The sequence below is a fragment of the Streptopelia decaocto genome (genome assembly GCF_964273445.1).
Source record: "Streptopelia decaocto genome assembly, chromosome: 1".
Lineage (NCBI taxonomy): Eukaryota > Metazoa > Chordata > Aves > Columbiformes > Columbidae > Streptopelia > Streptopelia decaocto.
The window spans coordinates 188,248,257-188,269,922 of record NC_138663.1 but is presented as its reverse complement, the minus strand read 5'-3'; the positions used below and the strand labels follow the sequence as shown (position 1 = coordinate 188,269,922).

Sequence of the window (21,666 nt, the reverse complement as noted above, 5' to 3'; positions counted from 1 at the left end):
TATTTCTGTTGCCACTGGTACCTCAGGTAAGTCCAAAGCTGCAGTTATGGCCGGCGTGAATTACCTCCCTCCTCCACATTTCATTTTGCATAACATTCTGCTGGCAGAAAGAGCAGCACATTGCCAACCAAGGAACGGCAAAAAAAAAAGAAATCACACACATACTTGAGAAATACATGAAAAAAAAGTGCAGCCAGTAAATTCTGCAAATGTTACAACAGTAATTTAGAAATACATACATCATATATGCAGGGTTTGTTTAAGTGGAGGGTAGGGATACAACAGCAATTTAGGCCATGGTGGAGCTTCTGCATGAGTGCAGTCAGGTACTGGCTCTTCAGGTGATGCACAACAAAAGGGTGGAGGGAAACATGAGAAAAATCAGATGAATGAAAACATGGGTAAATATTCCAGATCTGGAAGCTGTGGAAGAGGGAGGTACCACTTCTGACAAGTACACACAACCTAAGCATACTTCCTTTTCCTCATTGATCTTTCCTCACCCTTTTCACCATAAGTGAGGTGATAGCTGTCTTTTCTGTCACTCCCTCTCACCACAAAGAAATTTCCATCCTTATGTGTGACAATTTATCTCATGATTGACAAAGGTTGCTCCTTCTGATAAATTTTTTCCTCAATTATTAAGTTAATTACGTATCTTTTTGATTTGTCCTTTCACTTCCCTCCATCATCTATTGCCTGTCTCACCTTTGTTACTTGCTAATTCAGCAAGCACTCTTGATTTTTCTCATGAATAGTGATCCTTCATGATCCTTCTGCCCCCAATGGCTCCTTCTCTTTCTGGTCCATCACACCCCACCCCTCGCTTTCTGCTTTCCTCCTCCTGTTCATGGTGGGTGAACCCACCTGCAGATGAAGTACCAGCTACTTGGGCATCATGAACTGGCTCTGCCCGCAGCGCTCCTTTCCCAGGCATCACAGTCACCGCTTTGAAGACGGATGCACAGAACACGTCACATTTTATGGACCAGAGCAACACATCAGAGCAGTTTTGTGCTTCTGCAGAAACGTGACACAGAGCTGGTGGAGAAGCCTTGCCCTGTTTACAAGGCTCCACAGAAAAAGAACATAGATTAATCAAATCACACCTTGGGAAAAACAAACCAACCAACCAACCAACAACACTCACCCAAATGAAATTGTGTTTTTAACATGAAATTAAATTCATCACCTATGTAATTTAGCTCACTCTGCATATGTAAATATTTCTCACTTTTCTCATACCTCTGGGGGCCTTATATAGACATTTACGTGAGCAAAATTTTAGATTATTACTGTCAAGGTTTTATTGATTTCTGCTGCTTATGTCCCTCAGGAAATCAACACTCCACTCATGTTACTGGGATAATTTCCTCAGTAATGGAGTTACTACTAGTAAGGTTACTGTTCTTAGTTGAGGAACAAACATCACCCTTAATTTTGAAGGAAAACCCTAACTAAAAAAAAGAAACAACTGCTCTTAGCTCAAATTTCACCTCATATCATCATAATTTTTAAGTAAAAAATGGAAAAAGGAGCACCACTAACAAAAAGATCAAAAACTGATTGCAAATGTTAGATTTAGGTCTTATCAGTCTACCACAAACCGTACGCATCTTTCCTCCAGTGTGTTTGAATTGGGTCTGTAGTATAATAACATTTTCTCCTTATATCTATAGTCCCAAATGAGTCTAGTTGAAGGGAAGCATTAAGTGCAGTCTCAGGAGAAGACAAAGTTGTGCACCTCTGAACAGGAGCAACTGATGAAGGCTTTTTCCACTTGATGTTGTGAAGAGACTGGGATGTATAACGAGTGACAAGGTGAAAGAGCAGGTGGGAGGAGGGTAAGACACCTCATTAACAACAAAGAGCCAGCCCCCTTCCCTGCTGGGAGGCACTGCTACCAGTTCACCTGGCAACATCTGGGATCCTGATACAAGTGTATTAAATACCAGAGCCTGAAGCTCACACCTCATACCATAGGAACCTCCTCTCTGCTTACTGGTCTCTGCTCTCAGTCTCTTTGTATGACACTCAAGGATGCACTGAGAAGGTATAAACCCCAAATGATTGCAGAAAGTGACCTTTTGCTGCACACAAAGTTATCTCCATTTTGCATTTTATTACATGGATAGAGAGGTTGACAGTGGGGGGCTGTGGGAGGAGGATGGCCAAAGATTCACACCAAAAATCTACAGTGGTTACTTTCTTCCAGGTTATTCCTTACATTTAAAATCGTTCGTGGCCAACTGAAGTCCTTCCATGGTGGAATCGAAGTGAGACATTTCTGTAATAAAATAGAAGAGATTCTGCTGAAATATCACAACAACAGAGATTCTAGAAAGACTTCAACAGTTGCAAATGTGACCCTCAGACTGAGAAGAGTTCACTTGTCTTATATTTTTAAAAGTGTCTTTCTTGTACTCAGCTGTTAGTTATTTCTTAAAAAAAAAAAAAGTAAAGAATGGAGAGGAAGCAGATAATGGAAAGCAAAAGAAAAGAAAAAAATGCAAGAAGAATGTTAAAAGAAGAAAAGTTGGATGTCAAAACCACAGACAGTAAGGACCTAGCAATCTCAAGGCTGAAGAATACAGAGAACAGTAACATGGTGGATGTTTTTTCCCCTCTACACATCATAAACACTATATAATGAATAACCATTCAGTGAACAGTACTATTAGCATAGCTACAACTTGTTTTATTACCTTGCTTATTTTCTCCCTGTTACATTAACTCAGGACCTCACAGGCCTCCAAGTTAAGGAGGTTCATGTGAAGCACCAGCACAACCTGATGGTTACTCTTATTTTCTGAGAGCTCTAGAAAGACTCTTCTGGGCAACTCTTACTGTCCCTGGTAATTATGCTCTCTGCCTAAGTAAATTTTAGGCCAGGTTTTGCTGGTAAGCACTGTAAAAAGCAGGTGAGGTTTACTGGTCATAATTCTGTACACTTTCCCTTGCTTCATTTTGTTTAAAATTAGTGGCTAAATGTTAAAGGATAGAGAAAACACGTTTTTATTATCATTGTATCAAAGTACAACCAGAAGAAGTTTGGCCATGGGATGATATTTCCTGTGGCGATACTAGAAGACTGCTTTAGTTTGCTTGGTATCTTTTAGATTATTGTTTTCCTGCTAGCCGAAGGACAGTCGTGCCTCTCCCAGCTACACGTTCCTGCTCCTTTGCCTGTATCCTGCTGGTTACATGGCTCTAGGACAATTTGTTTCAGCTCAATGGTCCAGACTGAAAACCTTTTAGATGCCTTTATGCACAGGATGATAGGGCTGAACTGCTTCACTCTCTGGCTACGGAAGCACCGCATCCAGCAAAGGGAAGCAATGGGAGTAGCGCAGGCAGGGAAAGAAGGAGAGAGAACACATGTCACCAAGAGATTTGTCCCATCAAAACCTCAACCCCACAGGGCTGTCACGGAGGAAGTGTTCCTGCAGGGATTTACTGCAAATTGACCACTATGCTTCAAAACCCAAACATGCCAGCTTTTATTTTGCAGTAGTCCTGCAGGTAAATGCTTAAACTGACATCAGTCTTGTCACTTATTCTACATCTGTAGAGCACCTGGCACTTGGAAGTCCTGGTCTAAGGGAACTACTAGGTCCTAAAATAATGATGTTTGCACTGTTCTCAGCATTTTTAAATTCAAGATCTCTTGCTTAATCTCCAGAACAAATACTGATGTGCTGCCAATGCTGCAATAAGGAGCTCTCACAACAACTTGAGATTAACCTTGTGTTTTCACAGAGGAACACCACGACTTGAACTCTCCCATTTGAACAAAAACACCCTTTCAGAAAGTGAATACAGAAGCACAATCACCTGGCTGACAGATTAAGTTGCACTTGGCCAGTAATACTTAGTTTAGTCTCAAATCTAAAGGGACTGAAATGATCGTATTAGCTTTGCATTTATTTTCTGTGATTTAAAAAGCTTTTGGTAGGAATGCCTCAGTTCTTTACTCTTTTTTTTTTTTTTTTTCCCCTCCCCTGACATTTGATGAAATCAAATCCATTTTAGCATTTATAGTTGTTCACTTGTTCACAGTTTTACAGCCACTCTGGGACCTCATTCTTGGCAAGTCTGCTTTAATCAGCAACCAGAGGAGAGTGATTTTGTGGCGAGGAAAGACCACCTTAGCCCTCAAAACCAGGGGCACCATCAACCAGAAAAGCTCACCTGCCTTTTACAGTGTTACACATCCAGACTTCAGAGGAGTGCTAGAACACCCATGTGGGTTTAGCCTGGGGTCTGTGCTACCCAGTGTCTTGTGCCTGACAGTGAGCAGGAGTCAACTAAAAACTCTGAGAAACGCTTTGTGCTTTTCTCCTACTTTCAAAAAAATTAACACTCTAATGTTTGTATAAGCTAAAAAGCAGTCTTTCACCTGCCGGTATGGTTGCACGATATGCAGTCCCTGGTACGAGAGCTGATGCCACCCAAGAAGGAAGCCCTGCACATCCCCCACATCAGGTCCGCAGCAGCGCAGCCCTGTCAGCCCCCCGGCCCCAGCTTTGGCACTGAGTTGGACCTTACACAAGCTTTTGCCAGCTCAGCAGAAAACTATCCGTTTGTTTCTTGTGGGCTTAGTGTGTTAAATTACAGCCTCCCTGTCAGCCAGTGAGTGCCGGAGCTGATAAACTGGGGTGGGTCTGGGAGGAAGGGCATCTCCTGCCATCCGCAGCACGGAGCCAGCTCAGCCCCAGGCTGCAAACCCCAGCTCCAGAGCAGCCGAAACCCACCCTGCCTCTGCTGCCTCATCCCCTCCCTCCAGCAGCCTTTGGGACTTTCCCTGACTCATTTCAGATGTTCAACTAACAAAAAGACAAAATAAAAACACCCACAAAAACCCCTGACTAAGTTCCCTCTTTCCAACACAAAGCCCTAACCATCGAGCATGACCAAGTCCTTCTGCGCAGAGTGTGCAATGCCTTCTTTTTTTTTTGCTTTAAAACCAAACACTGAGTGGGACTCTTCTTTCACAGTAAAGTATGCATTGCTTTAATTCTATATACTCTAGAACTAACATAAGACAGCGTAGTAGAGTATTAGATTGCACGGTCATGTAACAAACTGGGATTTAATGATGTTTAATTTCAGACCAGCAGTTGGTGGCTGCTCACAACCACACAGCGCTGCAGATGCTTCTGCTGCGCTCACCGCAGGCAGGAGAGGAAGGCTGAAATGATTTTGGGAGCAGCATGGCAGACAAAGGCCATAAATCTAAAAGCAAAAAGTTTGTTGGATTCAGCAACCAGGTAAAGGTATTGACAATAAGGCAGAACACTCTGCTAGCACGTATCTTTCCTTTCTTGAAGTACACAAAGAAAAAAAAGCCCATCAAATTTCCAGGTTAATCACAGTTTTCTTTGGGAAAGAGAACAGACCTCTCCAAATTTGTTTCTTTAGCATAAAAGCATTTAATCAATAAAACTGGACATTTCTGGGCAGTAGCTTAGGTTACAGATCCATACTGAGATGGCCAGTCACTATCACAAGAAATATTTTCATTATTTATTTGCATACACAATCAACATTTGCAATATTGTAAGTAACTTACAAAAATTTGTGGCTGACACAAGGTGAAAATATGTTTTTATTCGCATACCAAATATTTTAGTATTTGATTATGTAAGAGAACAATGCCTCTACCAGATGTTCTTGATTTTATCAATAACCTGTGCTGACAGCACTTTGTGAGATTGGTGCTGTCTGTACTAAGCAGTTCAGAGAGATTCCCCTCACCTTCCTACATCAGCAGTTGGTACAGTCTAACCAGTAAATGACCTGCAATGTCATTTTTAGACATTTGTCATTTGTCAATGATCTAAAAATGCATACAATCAAATCAACCCCCATTCAAGAGGTTTCAGTTTCATCCCAAACTATTCAACTACTTCATTTCTGTCATTAACCTCCACTGTGAAAATTAGGAGATCTTCTATTAATAAAACATCAGCTTCTCCTTTTATAAACCTCCTAGTGTGGCACATCTGCCTTTTTGACTCCTCCTCCAGTCACCGACTCGTGTTCATGTCAGGCACAGGACACAGGGTGACACAGACCCCTCGCCAGACCGCACGTGGATGACATTCCAGCAATACTGTGGGGTCTGGATGGGAACAATTTAAGCCTCATGATCTTGATTTTTTTTTTTCCTGGCTCAATTTTCCCATGGTGCAAGTTATTCTTTTTCTATGTACCTCAGTTTCCTTATTTTAAAACTACAGATTAATGCATTTTCCACTTTGGAAAGAAAACCTGAGGGTAAAATGATATGGAGGTTAAGACAGTGTTTTCCAGCTGGATTCAAAAGTCCTTCCTTCTTATCATAACATATCTAAAATCTCTCATAAACAAACTTAAAAAACTTTGCAAGGTTACCAAAGGGCTCAAAAATTCACAAGGCAAGCCTGAACATGACAGCATACTTTCTAATACTCAATAGCACACTTTGTCATACTGAAGACAAAGGGTCCAGAGAAGAGCAACAAGACTCATCACTCTCTATAAATACCTGAAGGGAAGTTCTAGCCAGGTGGGGATTGGTCTCTTCTCCCAGGCAGTCAGCAACAGGACAAGGGGGCATGGGCTTAAACTCTGCCAGAGGAAATTTAGGCTGGATATTAGAAAGAAATTCTTTACGGAGAGAGTGTCAGGCATTGGAATGGCTGCCCAGGGAGGTGGTGGACTCACCGTCCCTGGAGGTTTTTAAACTGAGATTGGACATGGCACTTAGTGCCATGATCTAGTAAACAGACTGGAGTTGGACCAAGGGTTGGACTCGATGATCTCTGAGGTCTTTTCCAACCCAGTCGATTCTGTGATTCTGTGTGAACTAAAACATTCATGAAAAATTAACACTTGAAGATATGGAGTCCCATTGCAACCTCCTGCTGCTGAGAAGCAGAACTGCCACATGTTTTCATAACTTAGTGAAATACTATTTTATTGTTCAGACAGTGCTCTTCATAATTAGACCCTTAACACAGCATTGCTGGCCATGCTGAAGAGACGAGGAAAATAACACTGAGATAACATGACTTTATATAGACCACTGCAATAATTAAACTGGGAATAAAGTCCAGCTCTTGGGTACTCTAGATAACTGCTTTCACTTCTCCAGCAGGTTTTAGGGTTTTTTTGGGGGAAAAAATAATATGGCTTTAATAACAAAATGCTGCCCTCTCTTTTCCCAACACAGGATTAATAAAGCCCAACAACTCTCATCCCTAAACTAAAGGAAAAAAAAAGTTGGGTGATACTAAATGCACCCTAAAAATTATAACAATGTTCTTTAGGTGTTTGGTCAAATATCATACAAGAATAAAACACATTCACAAGTGTGACTGATTACCTTTTCCTTCATGCAGAATTTAAGATGGTCAATCACAACTGATGAAACGCAGCATCCAGGCAGCCAGTGCTGGTGTAGGTCATGATGTTCTCCTCTACCACCCCTTGAAACAGCTCCATTTCTGAAAGTGTTTCAGAAGACTCTTGGTTCTCTTGGACATTTTTATTTAGATCTTCAAGACTAATAATATCATCTAAAAATAATAATAAAAAAACCCAAACTGCAGCCAAAATCACCTGAAATGATCTATTTATCTTATATTGTGTCATTTGTATTAGCTCAGAATGAAGTAGCTCTGGAACAAACTTTCATCAAAAAACTACTCATTTTGCCTCCTAAACTGCCTACAAAATAAACCATATTTTTCAGTTTGTCTCTGAAAAGGAAAGAGTGTGTGTACGTGTTTATATAATACATGTTCCTACTCTTAATACTTCCTCTTAGCTTTCCTAGAGTGCCCTTTTCTCTTTTTTAGAAAGGAGAAACTCTTCTCCTGTTTCAGACATCAAATCCTATCAGCTTCCAGGGAGCTACTGTTGTGTATTTTTCATCTCATATTATGCAGCTTGTGAAATCATACCACACTAATACAGAAACCATGGAAAAAGACGCGCAACCTTATCCCATAACCTACACAGGGCAGGAATTAATGCATGAAGAAGCCCAGAACTTCCCATGGACCCCGATACCCCTTGCTGCTCCAGAGCCTGGTCTATCATTACACTGGCAACCTATAGGGACCAGTATGTTTAATTAAGCTAAAGATGCTCAGCTTTTCAGAGAAATAAAGTCTAAAGAAAGACTTTTTCATTAAAAACATCCTTCTGGTCTGGAATCAGGTAAACTTCAGCAAAGCAGTGGATTCATTTCATATGGGAAACTTTGCAAGGCAAAGAATTTCAGCACTTGCATCAGGAAATATTAAAGTGATGATTCACAGCAACTGTAGCTCTGCCATACTATGTGCACAATCAACAAAGGTACAAATTAATTTATCGCATCCTAGTGCTTTTGCACGAAGAGGAACATTATCACTCATTTGTGCTGAAAACCTTCAATGCACTTCAGCATTAACAAGTTTATCTTGTGAACAATTATTTTATGCAGTTTTTGTATCACAGAATACACTTACCAGCCATGGTGTTTCCATTCTGTGATCCATTTGTTTTTTGTTTCTCCTAAAATAGATAAGAATAGTCTGGATTAAATATATATATATATATATAGATATATATATGACAAGACGTTTTCATATTTTGGGAAAGAACATAGGTCCATTCTCCATTTTATAGTTACTATTTCATTATATTTACAGGGTTTTCCTCCATATCAAAAAGCAACAGTAGGAAGTAGCAAAAAAGTAATTTGCAATTTGTACGGTAACACTTTCTAACTAGAAAACAAGAGTTAAGTTGTCATCAGTCATTCCGAATAACTTCTCTGCTACAACTCTTCGTAGAAGTATCTGTAAAGAACTACTGTTAGCACAATCACAGAATGTCAGGGATTGGAAAGGACCTCAAAAGATCATCTAGTCCAATCCCCCTGCCGGAGCAGGAACACCCAGATGAGGTTACACAGGAATGTGTCCAGGTGGGTTTTGAATGTCTCCAGAGAAGGAGGCTCCACAACCTCCCTGGGCAGCCTGTTCCAGTGCTCTGTTACCCTCACTGAGAAGCTGTTTCTTCTCAAATTTAAGTGTTTCAGTGTTTAAGTGTTTCAGTTTGAACCTATTATCCCTTATTTTGTCATTGGTTGTCACCGAGAAGAGCCTGGCTCCATCCTCCTTACACTCACCCTTTACATATTTATAAACATTAATGAAGTCACCCCTCAGTCTCCTCTTCTCCAAGCTAAAGAGACCCAGCCCCCTCAGCCTTTCCTCATAAGGGAGATGCTCCACTCCCTTAATCATCTTCACGGCTCTGCACTGAACTCTTTCAAACAGTTCCCTGTCCTTCTTGAACTGAGGGGCCCAGAACTGGACACAATATTCCAGATGTGGTCTCACCAGGGTGGAGTAGAGGGGAAGGAGGACCTCTCTCGATCTACTAACCACCCCCCTTCTAATACACCCCAGGATGCCATTGGCCGTCCTGGCCACAATGGCACAGTGCTGGCTCATGGTCATCCTGCTGTCCACCAGGACCCCCAGGTCCCTTTCCCCTATGCTGCTCTCTAATAGGTCATTCCCCAACTTATACTGGAACCTGGGGTTGTTCCTGCCCAGATGCAGGACTCTACACTTGCCCTTGTTATATTTCATTAAATTCCCCCCCACAAATTTGCTCAGATTATGAGAGGAAACCGTAAGAAAGAAAACAAACAAATTATTGTGGGTTGTACTTAACAAACACAGGCCAGGTCAGGACACGAGTATCAAGGAGAAGGTTGGGATTTTTCCTCCTTCAACTACTTTGTATCCATTTCTGATCTTTCAAAACCTGAATCTTACCATGGCCCGGAGCTTGTTATGGAAATTTTCAGAAGACTACATTAAACATCCATCTCCTCATTGTGGCTATATTAAACAAACAAACAAACAAAAAGCAAATTTATGAGCAAAGGATGTAATCTTGCTTATGGACTGAAGGATTCCTCTTTACACCTGGAACACTGAAAAGCCTTCCAAGATCCCCTAAAATTCATACCTCCACAGAGGTCTTCCACAGTAAATAGATCATCTTTGAAACCTTCCAGTCAAGAGGAACTATATAATCATCTGGCAACAAGGATTCTGTAGAAGAAAATATTTTTTGCAGTTGAGTGTTCAAGTCTCTCCATAGCCAAAGTATAGCACTGAATTACAATTTTTGCACACATTATATATATAGAGAGAGAATTTTTTAAAAAATCAGCAGATATTTAAATGAGCCAGCAGCAAAGTCAGAAATTAGGTTTTCTGCAGTCTAAGGCCAGTGCTCAGAGACGAAAGGAGCATGACAGAGATATGGTTTTGGTTTCTTTTCTCAGGCAAAGGCTTTCCCACCATACTTTCATTTCCTCCCCAGACTCACCCAGAACTAGGCACAAACAAGAAAAACAGAAAGCTTCCACACCCATAAATTAAACAAAATGCAACTTATGTAACAAACTTTAATTTAGAAATGTTTAATTATAGGAATTTGTGTAATGCCCCTAAAGAAATGACTTTCTAAAATGTTGTAACTCTAATACTGTTTGAGAAACTGAAGAGATTCTTTGTAGAAAAGTCTAAAAAGATATTCTATGCTTATATGAGAATCATACAAGCAATTCAGTCAACTAAATCTTTCATTTATAAAAAACAAAAAACATTTATTTACCAAAAATTTCTCCTGAAATATTTTCAATAAAAGTTGACTGCAATTGCCAGTGCTATAAAATAATACAGCTCATATCTGTACATTAATAAATAGTAGCCTGTCGATATATAACAGGCCACAAAAAAGCACAAGAACTTTTGAAAGGAAAATTAGAGTTGAATTGGAATGTGGCCAGATTTCTCCAGATAGCATGCACAACTCTGACACAAAAAACCTCACCAACCAGCAGTTACAAGCTGGCAGGGCTTCCGAGCTTTTCTCTCTCAAAGGTTATTTCCAGAGGAAACTCATCTAAACACCAGAGTATTTCACCTGCTGCTCACTCAGAGAAGAATCACATTTGGTTCACTAACCTACTGAGTTTCTGAATGCCTGCTTTTGTTTCACTCCCAGCAGATCCCTGTTGTCAGGTCATGGCCAACTCCATGCCCTCTCAGATGTTGAAATTTAAGATCACATGCATGAAGACTCACAAAGTTTGGAGAAGAGGAATGTTTTCTGTGCAATAGTTGAGGACACGAACAGCACTTCCCTGTCCTGCTTTAGCCCTGTATGACAAACCCTGGGGTGTGTTGTGCCACATTTAGCTGAATCAGCACGGCAGGTCCTTAGGGGACCACACCAAACACACTAGCTGGTACCAACCCAGTGGTGCTGCCAGGCAGCATTGCCATCAACTTTTGCAATAAAAACAAAGAAACCCAAGGTCAGTTCAGGCAGATAAACAGACATAAGCTACTCCTCAGCTGTCATTTCAACTTCAAATTCTACTGAAACAAGCAGGTGTAAAAGTCTACACACCAAAAAAGTGTTTTTTAACCGTATTTGTTGGTTAAAGTGACTAAATTTGGACCAAAGCAGTTGCACAACTTTATGCACAGGGAACGTGGCTCTTTCAGCAGGTACATACACAGCACCATGCCCCAGGGTGAACTCTCAACAAATGTCTGCTGTTGCTGCTGGCTACAGCTCTGTACCATTGCATTAGCTTGCAGTAAACTTGGAAATCATGGTTGCCACACACAACTCCTTTGAGGACTGATCATCACACTTCTAACAGCTAACTTATAATAATTAAACTGAAAGTACAAAAATATGACAATTTGAGCTCTGGATGGCAAGTACAGAACTGTGACACTTGTTAATCACGCATGGTTAAAAAAGAAGGCATGCACTGACAGAAAAATGCATCTTGTAATTTGATTTTCAAATTAAATGAGATTCTGGGAAAGTTTTTCAACAGTATCTAAGCCACATAAGGGATTATGAAAAAATTACTAAATAAAGAGGAATGCTACTATATTACCCAGGTGGAATATAAAATGGAACATGCAACCTTTATGTAAGAGCACACATTTCGTACTATGTTTTAATTTAGTTTTGTCATCAATACCATAAATTCTCACACAATAGGATTTTAATTTAAAGTTATAAGTCATTGTTATAGAGACTACAAATATGAGGCCAAACCACATTGCACCTTCAACAGAGACTGAAGAATATTTTATACTATATATATATATATATTTAAATCACCTAAGTAGCAGTGATTCCTTTCAATAGGATTAATATTTGTTATTAATGGTATGTGCAATAAGCCTGAGTATTTAATTATAGGGATTTGGGGTTGTTTTTTTTTTTCCGGACATTTTGGTGGCTTTTTGTTTGGTGTGTGGGTTGTTGGTTGGGTTGTTTTAACATAGGAGTAGTAAGAAGAGTATTACCCAGTGGAAGACCTGGAGAACCAAAGAGCTGAACAAGTTGAAAAGCAAATCCTAATGATAAGGGAAGTCCCAGAAAACTACATTTTACATTCACATCTTGATTATCTTCAAGTTGTGAGGCCTCTGCTGCCCCAGGGTCATCTGCTTCATGCACATCCTCACTGCAGCTTGCCAATATATTAGAATCTTCTGGATATTCAGAAACAGCTTTAACGGAAGACAAAATATCTGGTTGCCTATTTGTAACCTCTGAAGAAACTTGTTCACTCTCATCCTCTTTTTTATCAATGACCTTTTGTTGCTTAAGAGTTCTAGCTTGCTCCTTCTTCATCCTGGAAACTACACAAAACCTGCAGGAATATTTTGGCATTGGAGAAGATTGTCCCACTTGAATGTAAGAAATATCATATAACAAAGCATCTGTATCCGGAATGGGTAAGGAATATGTTGCCTTGGTGCCACTCAAAGCTGCAGAATATTCCTGCAATGCACAGTTCTGCTCATGTTCCTCTGCACAATCCTTGCTTAGAAAGTTCTTTGGCTTCACTTCTAAAACTCTTTTTGAGGGAACATCGTCTTTTCTTGGGACTTCCTTCCCTCCCTCTGTACTACCAGCAATCTGTCTTGGTAGATCGAACTTTGGTGCCAAGTTGACAATTCTTCTGCATCTTTTCCTCTTTGATGTAATTGGTGCACCGTTCTTTCTGGGAACATTTCCGTCACTCGAACACTGCGTGAAGGTGGCCCCAGCTTCCACAAGGGAATCTAAGTGCACTCCACTAGCTGGAGATGCCCCTAGACCATTGCTTATTACATTACCAGCCTCCTCAGTTACTGTTACCTGGTGGTTTTCCTTTACCAATTCTTCATTTGACCAAGGGCAGTTTAGCAGTGTTGAACTGTTCATTTGAATCTGTTTAGGTTTCCTCATTTTGGGGGGTCTTTGTTCACCTACAAATTTATCCTCAGGCCAAGAAGAGAGAGAAACTTGTGTATCAAAGCCCAGCCACAATTCCTCAGTAGGTAACTTAATTGACAAAAAAGCCCAGGCAGCAGAGCTATTCTCTTCCACTTTTAATGCACCTTTATCCTCTATACTATTATCAGGCACATTATCATGTGCATTTGAATTGTAACACTCAGAGATTTCTTTTTTCCCACCATTAAAACCGAACAGCTTATCTTCCATGTCAGGTTCACAGATAAATTGATATGATCCAAGTCTGTTTTCCATGCGTAACAGTGGTGTGTTGTAATCTTCGGAGATGCCTTCTGTTTCCTGGTTGGAATTTTCATTATTGCTTATTTTTAGGAAACTGTTTTTGCAAAGGTTTTCTTTGTGCCTTTGATTTGTTTCCTCATCATTGAAGGCACTTCTGGTTAGGTTTTCAGTAGAAAAAGGTTTTATATCTATGGGAAGCAAACCATCATTTTCTACAGTCAATTCATTTTTCATTGCATCATTCAACAGGGTTGAGACCTCAGACGCAGTGACAGGAAACCTTTCTTTTGACACTGCTGCAGCTTCTTTTAGGCTTTCATTGTCACCATTAGGCTGCTCTTCACAAACTGTCACTGGATCCTCTGAACCTTCACTGAACGTATACAATGATTTGCTGTTTTCTTCTTCTGAATCATCCTCTTTGCTTTCTGACGTGTCCTGGTCATCTGGAATTGGATGATGAGCTGCTCCGCTTAACCTTTTCTTCGTAACTTCTGCATGATTGCCTTTCTTTTTTTTGTTTCTTTTTCGCTTTTTCCTCTGCTTTGCTTTTGCCAACAGGTGCCCAGGATTCTTCTTTAAAATTGCCTCCCTATATGAAAATTAAAAAATTAAATGTAAATAAATTATTCCAGTAATAATGGATTTGCAGTGTTCATTTTGAAAAATAGGTAGCTTATGTTAACATGATGATCAAACACAGACATTCTGCTTTTTTAAATACATAACATCTCAGATGAAACCTAACTTCTACAGATGAAACCTTCTAAACAAATGGACGCCTTACAATTCAGAACAATCTTGAACATTTAAAACTAAGTTAAATAAACATAGCTGCCGTCTCATTAACTTAGCTTTACAAAAAGTATCACAAATCATCACAAGACCAAGCAACATGTTTCTGGATGTCTTTCTAAATGGTGTTTGAATAATAGATATCAAAAAGCTACTGCTATTCTGAAATTTAATTAAATATCATGCTGAGCAGAAAAGTACTAAGTGGAGGTCGTAGTAAGAAAATTTCATCCATTAAATGGACAATACTTAGATAAACTGGACTCAAATTCAAAACATACTAATGAAAAATCTGAATAATGTAAAGGTACAGTGACTATAGGATCTCTGATATTTACTGCTCAGTATATCATGTGTGGATGCACACATACTTGGAAAAAATACTTCATATTTTATTAGTGAAAAAATAACACACTAAAGAAAAACTAACACAGTTGTAGGCAGTTATTTACAATTAATTTTGTAGCTCTTTTGAGAGCATCTGATTTTTTTTTTGTCTGCATTTCTCATTGAATTTAACAGGTAACACCCCTAACAGTGCCTTCTCTGAAATCTTGATGTGAGCCCCTCTGCCAGATATCCCTGAAATAGATATGGGTAAGAAAAACCTAGTAGAGAAATCTCACTTCTCCCTGTGCAACTCTTCAGAGAGAGACGAGGTTTTCAAAGCTAAGTTTAACTGATAAATCTTCATATTAAAGATCTGCTTCTTTTCTCTAATTCTTCACTTTTCTGTAACTCTTTGTTCAGGATGGCACTTCACACAACATACTAAAGCCAACAAAGTGGTAGCCAGAAGAATTGTAAAGTAAAGTTAGTAATATTCTGGGCATTCATATGTAACATAAGCTGTTTTAAATGCTGCATTCTGAACTTCTTAAGAGAGAAATAAAAATAAAAAAGGGTGACTGTGCATGTGGAAGGAAAGCCAGAATCACTGGTAAGCAACCTGGGACCTAAAGGTCACCTATGGAAACATATCCTTACCCTTTATTCATCCTTAAGTTTATTCTTTGTTAGTCTCATGTAAATTCTTTCTAATTTGAACTCTACAAAGCAAACCCTCCTAATTGAGTGTGAAGCACCCCAGCAGCCTTCTCGGCCTCAGTATGGTCACAAAGTCACTTGACTGGAACAGGATTCTAAAGACTTGGTGCCTTGATACGGCTGCAACAAGTACTATGGATCTTCCTGTTGGAAAGCACAGAAATGCTATTGCCCTTTAATGGCACCTAGGTGAGACATCCTACTAGGAAATGGGATTTCCTTCAAATGTTGGCATGTAAATCCACACGGTGCTTTCCTTCCAGTAATTAAAACTTCCCCATTTCCTAATCAGTGTATTTTCAATACATCACCCTGTGGTTTAAGTGCAGATGTCTATACTGCAGATGCTTGAAGTTAGCCAAGACAAATTCCACCCCGAATTCTCCTCACAATACTTTCCCTACTCAGCAACACACCTCCTTTCTGCCCCACAAAGAGACAAGGGATTCCAGACAGTTTTAGGATTTAATAGATCTTATTTATCTATTGAATTATATAAAAGTGAAGCATCTGCAAAGGTAATTGGAGAGATTACTTTCTTACATATAACTCAGATTTGCAGAAATCATGTATTAATCACAGATTATGTCTTAAAATCCTGACAGCAACTTTCTTCTTTATTGATGAAAATTCATTACTTAAAGGAAGTTTTGGAAGAGGAAATTCTCTGAAGTTTTCAGAAGCATAAAACCCCTTCCCAGTGAAACAGAAAATCATGCCCCATTTTTAATTGTTTTAAATGGAGCAGGGAATAAAACATCAGACCTGTGCACCAATTCCAAGAAGAATTTAGTATTGCATTGTATAACCTTGCAGAAATGAGAACAAATAGAAAGTCTCAAAGGCCAGCACATTTATTTTCTCTCCTCATCATTAGTTCTAAATCAGGAAGGAAAACCACACTGGACAGGATTCACTTTAGAATGCAAAGACAGCAGAAATAATCCACCGAATAATGGAAGAACAAAAACCTGGATGATCCAGATAAACTAACAGCCATTATTGCATTGAAACTGTTGCACATCAAAGTAATAACGAATGCAAATGTTGGTCCAGGTTGATGATTTAGCACACCTGGATGTGACCTTCTATACTGACATTCAACAGTTCATAATAAATACAACAACTATGTCATTTATATGCTTTGGAAACAGAAGTTTTATAGCAGCTCACCAAAATTAGTCTTCCAAAGGTTTGGATTTCCTAAAGGAAGGACTAAAGCAAAAAGCAAAGTGATAGACTACTAGGTGCAGAATAATAAATGTTATTCTTCTTCACTTTTCCAGACAATTGCTTTTTGCCAACTGATTCCAAGAAAACACTACCCCAAAGAAACACTAATGCACCATGACAGCATAGCTAAACATCTCCTGCTTGGGTTAGGTTCAGGTTTTTGCATTTAATGAAGCAAATTGTCTACTATTTTTCTTTAGTTTTATCTTAGTTCCTCCACTTTTAGTCCAGCTACATGCATATTGAGGAGTTTTCCTTATTGTAAAACCATATGGCACACAACCACTAAAATCCAAGAACCAGCATGGAGACAGGCTTCTCCTCTGTACAGGGGCATTTGCTAGTGGGTTGTTTTTAAACACATGTAACACATGCAAAAGGGAGAAGACAAAGGTGCCACTTCAGTTGATATTTAAATTTTACTATATATTATTAATTTTAGAAACTGGTTAGTAATAAACAGACCTAGAAAAAAAAATAATAACATTTTTGTTGAAATAGCAATTCACTTTCTGTAACAACATTTTGAAATTTCTCAGGCTACTGTTTAGGCACTATTAAAAGCTTTTTGCCATAACCCTGTTACGCTTGACTTCAAGGTTGTAACCTACCACTCAAAATAGCACTGTCCAGCTTGATGGAGTCAGTGTGCAGGTGATGCTCTTTACTGGAGAAACAAATGCACTTTTGTGATTGCTGAGACAGAACATGCATAGTGAATAATCTAAAGAAGCTAGTCACATTTTGCTGAAAGATGGCAAAACCAGAAAATAGTTATTTGCATTGGTACAAACTTCAGGTCTAGGATACATCTGTTTGCTTGATATTAAAAAAAAAAAAAGCCTGCAGTCATTGCTGTAATAAAAGATAAAGGAACTGATACATTTCAAAAGCAATTCTGTACAACATTTAGCAATGAGGTACATACTCTTTCAGAAATGTATGCTATCATTAATGTCTAAAGTCTTTGCAGTGGGTTTTCAACATCAAAATTACAGCAGAGCTGTTTACACAAAATGGTGTTTACTGGGATATAGTTCACCTTCTTTACCTGCTAAATCCAAGTGCATTGTTGAATTCCTTGTGATCTAACTTTACTTCAGCAAGAAACAGAAATTGAAATTCTAAGTTTAGAATAACAAAAAAAGCCATGGTTCTGGCCTTTTTGTCATATATCTTGCCTTTAATACTGAAATGGAGAGGAAAAAAAAGGCAAACAAGGTAGTGACGGATGCTACCAGACAGGTTTCTCTGCAACACTAAGTATAGCTCAGTGTTAAAATGCAGGTTAAAAGGAGGAAAGAATAAACCAAAGAAAAACAGAAAGAAAAAAGGATCAAGTGCTGGGCCATCTTGTCTAGACTGTACTTCTGCCAAGAAAGGTTGGGCCAGATGATCCTTGCAGTCCTCTCCAACTTGGTTTTCCATGATTCTATGAAATGAAATGAAATGGCACAAGTGATCCGAATCCATCTTAAGGGGATGCACTTAAAATACAGAGAAGAAACTGCAGCTTTATCATCAGCCTTCTCACCCAGGAAAGCTCACAGAACCAATCTTTTTTTAATTTCTCTCTGTCAACGTTTAGTCTTTTGAAGAGAGCATGATGGACACAGATGCCAATGTTTTACACTGGAAGTATAGGACGAATCATTGTGTCAAATTTGATGACATCAGTTCTGTTATTGAGATGATACCAGCTTAAGCATGGAGACTGAAATTAATGCAGGCTAGATGAGAAATGTGCTGCTTTGAGAAGTAGTTTGGAGAAATAGGAACTACAGTCAAATTTGCACCAGTTAGTGAAGTTTGGTGTAACCTGCTACGCAGCAGCGCTCTTTAATTTTCTATTGATATAAATACATTTCTATACTAGATTTTAAGGAACACTTTCAAAAAATCTGTAACGGGATAAAAAAGTCCCACCTTCCCAGACAATGATTAGTCTCAGTTCTTCCGGACTAGCTACAGCATGTTGCATATGTGGATGTGAAGCAATTGGGTCTCACTAAATCCTGCACACCCTCCTCTCAGCAACGCTAGAGCACACTTTACACACCACGTCTTACAAAGCTGGCGGTCCAGGCTGAAATCCGTGAAACATGCTGCTGAAGAACGTGCCTGACCACAGACAAGCAAAATTATCCACTGCAAACACAAAGCCCTTTGCCTAATGGCCAGTTCACAGCTATTGAAAAAACGTGCAACTGTAATAATTACCTTAAACATCTCAACTTTTTTCCTTCCAAATGAAAAACAAGAGTTGCTGTTACAGAAATATTGCATAACGCATATATAATCTAACCTGTTAAAATACAAGACAGTATTTTGTCTGAGTGGATCCTTGATGTTAGGAGAGAGAAGATCTGCATTCAAACATTAAATTCTGTGAGCCACCTCACAATCCATTTTTGAGTTCCTCTCCCTTAGGTTCTGCTGCTTTCCAGGCATGTGCTTCTGCAATTCCGCTCAAGAAGCTCTACCCAGGAAGATGCAGATTTACTGAGGCTCTCATGAGGCCATGAAATAAATCATGTCCTAAGATGCAGTCCACAAATAAGACAGAATTTCTAGACCCTAATTCCTAAAAAAATACCCTCATTGTGTATTTAGGAACCTATAGAATCTACTGCTCAAATCAATCAACAAATCACTGTTTTAACCAAAAAATAAAGAGAACTACATATTGTGATATATTGTCGTAGTACTTGGAGGCACAGATGGCAGCCATCAAAACAGCACATAGAGATAAGCAGATACAACAAAAACGCTTTAAAAGCCAAAATTAGATACAGGATAAAGTGTTGGCTGTTTTTGCCAAGGCACTTTCATATACAAAATAAATGTGAAATGAAGTTTGAGGTAAGACACAAGAAAAATCAAGTTGAGGAAAAACGGGTGGGAGGAAAGCAGAGGTACAATGAGAGCAGAATGGAGTATTTTGAAGTATGCAATAAGCTATTTTCTGTTAGGAACTTACAATGAAAGATAATAGATCTTAGCTGTATTTAAAATAACTTCAACCAATAAAATTGTAGCAAAGACACGTAATTAAATATCCACCAAAGCACAGACCATAATTCTGGGAACAAAAGTATGAGTTTCAAAAACACAAGAAGATGCTGCAAACTTCATGAGGCTGAGGAAAAAAGGAATGAAGAAAAATATATTGTATGACAGAAAATATTACTTTCAACAGAACAAGAAAAAAATTCAAAAGGACAGCCTGATGAGAGGGGGAATATATTTACACTCATTTTTAAAATCAGTATCCGTTTGAACTGAGGCATTAAAAAAATAGTAAATAAGGTGTAGCTCTCCACACAAGTTTATAGTTCAGGGAAGGAAAGGGAAGGGGAGAATGAATCCAGAGTTATGAAGACAAATGTAGTAATTGAACACATGGGACTGAGACAGATCAGACAGATGAGGAAGATACAGTTCAAGAATATGGGGGGGGAGGGGAGGGGGGAAGGCAGGAGTTACAAGAGGAAAACAGTAAAGAACACAGTATCAGTAAATATTAAGTATCCAGCCTCTAACCAAGATAATAGCAACATTAACATTCAAATACTAGTAACTGCAGACACTGTTGCTATTCAGAACATCTGCTCCAGGTATCACCCTCATTCTATTCATCTCAAATGTAACAAAATATTGAGAGTTACACAGCACTGAATTATAATGTGTATTCTCAGCAATATATTACACCTTTTTCAACAAACCTCAGTACTGTCATACTGGTATCCAACTTCTACTTTCTATTTCTGTGTACTACTCTTTGGTATTAACTCATTTCCTTTTTAAACATCTTTCACCAAAAGGACTAGAGGTACACAAAAGACACGATGAATCACTTCTTAAAGATGACTACTTATTACAAAACAGCCCTGTATAGTGTTGGGGATGAACAGATCCAGAAAACTGTCTTTCAGTTCTGCAATGTAGTATCAATAGAAGTCTCTCTTTAGATAGAAAATAAAAAAAAAAAAAACTACTTCAGATAAACTCTAAGATATTCCACTATTTTCCAAGTCTGGAAGAAGAGTAAAACTAACAAGAGACAAGTGCTCATAGACACCGCCCGATGGGGAGAAAAGGGGATCAGCTAAAAATGTTGTCAGGAACTCATGAGCAACTCTGCCAATACAGCTATGAAGCAAAATAACCAGAATAAATGGTCCAGCCAGTTTTGCTGCTACAGTTAAAGTCAGAAACTTGGTCCCCATCTGACAAGGAGAATCATGAACTGCTGTGTTAATACAAGCCTGCATCTGATGCCCCAAAACCAGGCAGCAGTTCTGGTAGGGATTTAAAAATCTTCGATAGATAAGAGCTGACTCTCTTGATGTTCTGGACACTGCTCTCACTCTATCTATTAGAACAGTTTATGTCAGAAAGGGCCTCCCATGGCCCAGCCTCTGCTCACAATATCAACCAAGACCTCATTACTCAGTGCCTTGCCTGGACAAGTGTTGAATACTCCACGGACAGAGATTACACAACCCAATATGTAATTGGAGTTTCCCACATTGCAACTTCTGCCAATTGCTTCTCATCTAAGAGGGGCCTGGCTCCACTTTTATAATCTCTCAGTGAGGAGGTGAAGGCAGCATTAAACTGTCTTAGCCACAGCCTTCTCTTTTTAAGGCTGAACAACCCATTTCTCCCAGCCTCTCCTTGTATATCATGTGCTCCACACCCTGACCTCCCTCCACTCACCTCCAGTATGTCACATCTTATCAGTAACAGTGAACTCAAAGCTTGACATTCTCAACAAAGGCACCACAAACTAAACAGGTGAAAGACATACTTATTAAAGCTCTTTACAGCTCGATTTCCTATAGAGCAGTAAAAAGTTAAACCACGGTTAGCTACCTTTACTCACAATAAAATCTCTTGACGTAGGACCAAAAAGAGCAGCATTACAGACATAATCTAAGTACTCATTATTAGAAACAAGAACTCTGT

General features: G+C 39.1%; 1 protein-coding gene across 2 annotated transcripts in view; it reads right to left on the bottom strand.

The window, feature by feature from the left end:
• Window positions 1-2,083: 2,083 nt before the first annotated feature.
• LOC309450733 (uncharacterized protein) overlaps window positions 2,084-21,666 on the bottom strand; it is a 45,867-nt gene continuing 26,284 nt past the window's right edge. The window contains exons 7-11 of one of the 2 annotated variants that reach the window (XM_082073803.1): window positions 12,399-14,212; window positions 10,021-10,106; window positions 8,502-8,547; window positions 7,370-7,490; window positions 2,084-2,287 (exon numbers count right to left, since the gene is read on the bottom strand). In XM_082073803.1, coding sequence (XP_081929929.1) covers window positions 7,402-7,490; window positions 8,502-8,547; window positions 10,021-10,106; window positions 12,399-14,212 — 2,035 coding nt within the window. In that variant the 3' untranslated portion in view covers window positions 2,084-2,287; window positions 7,370-7,401. Of the gene's footprint in view, window positions 2,288-7,369; window positions 7,563-8,501; window positions 8,548-10,020; window positions 10,107-12,398; window positions 14,213-21,666 lie in introns of both variants that reach the window. The other variant, XM_082073802.1, reaches the window with a different exon arrangement.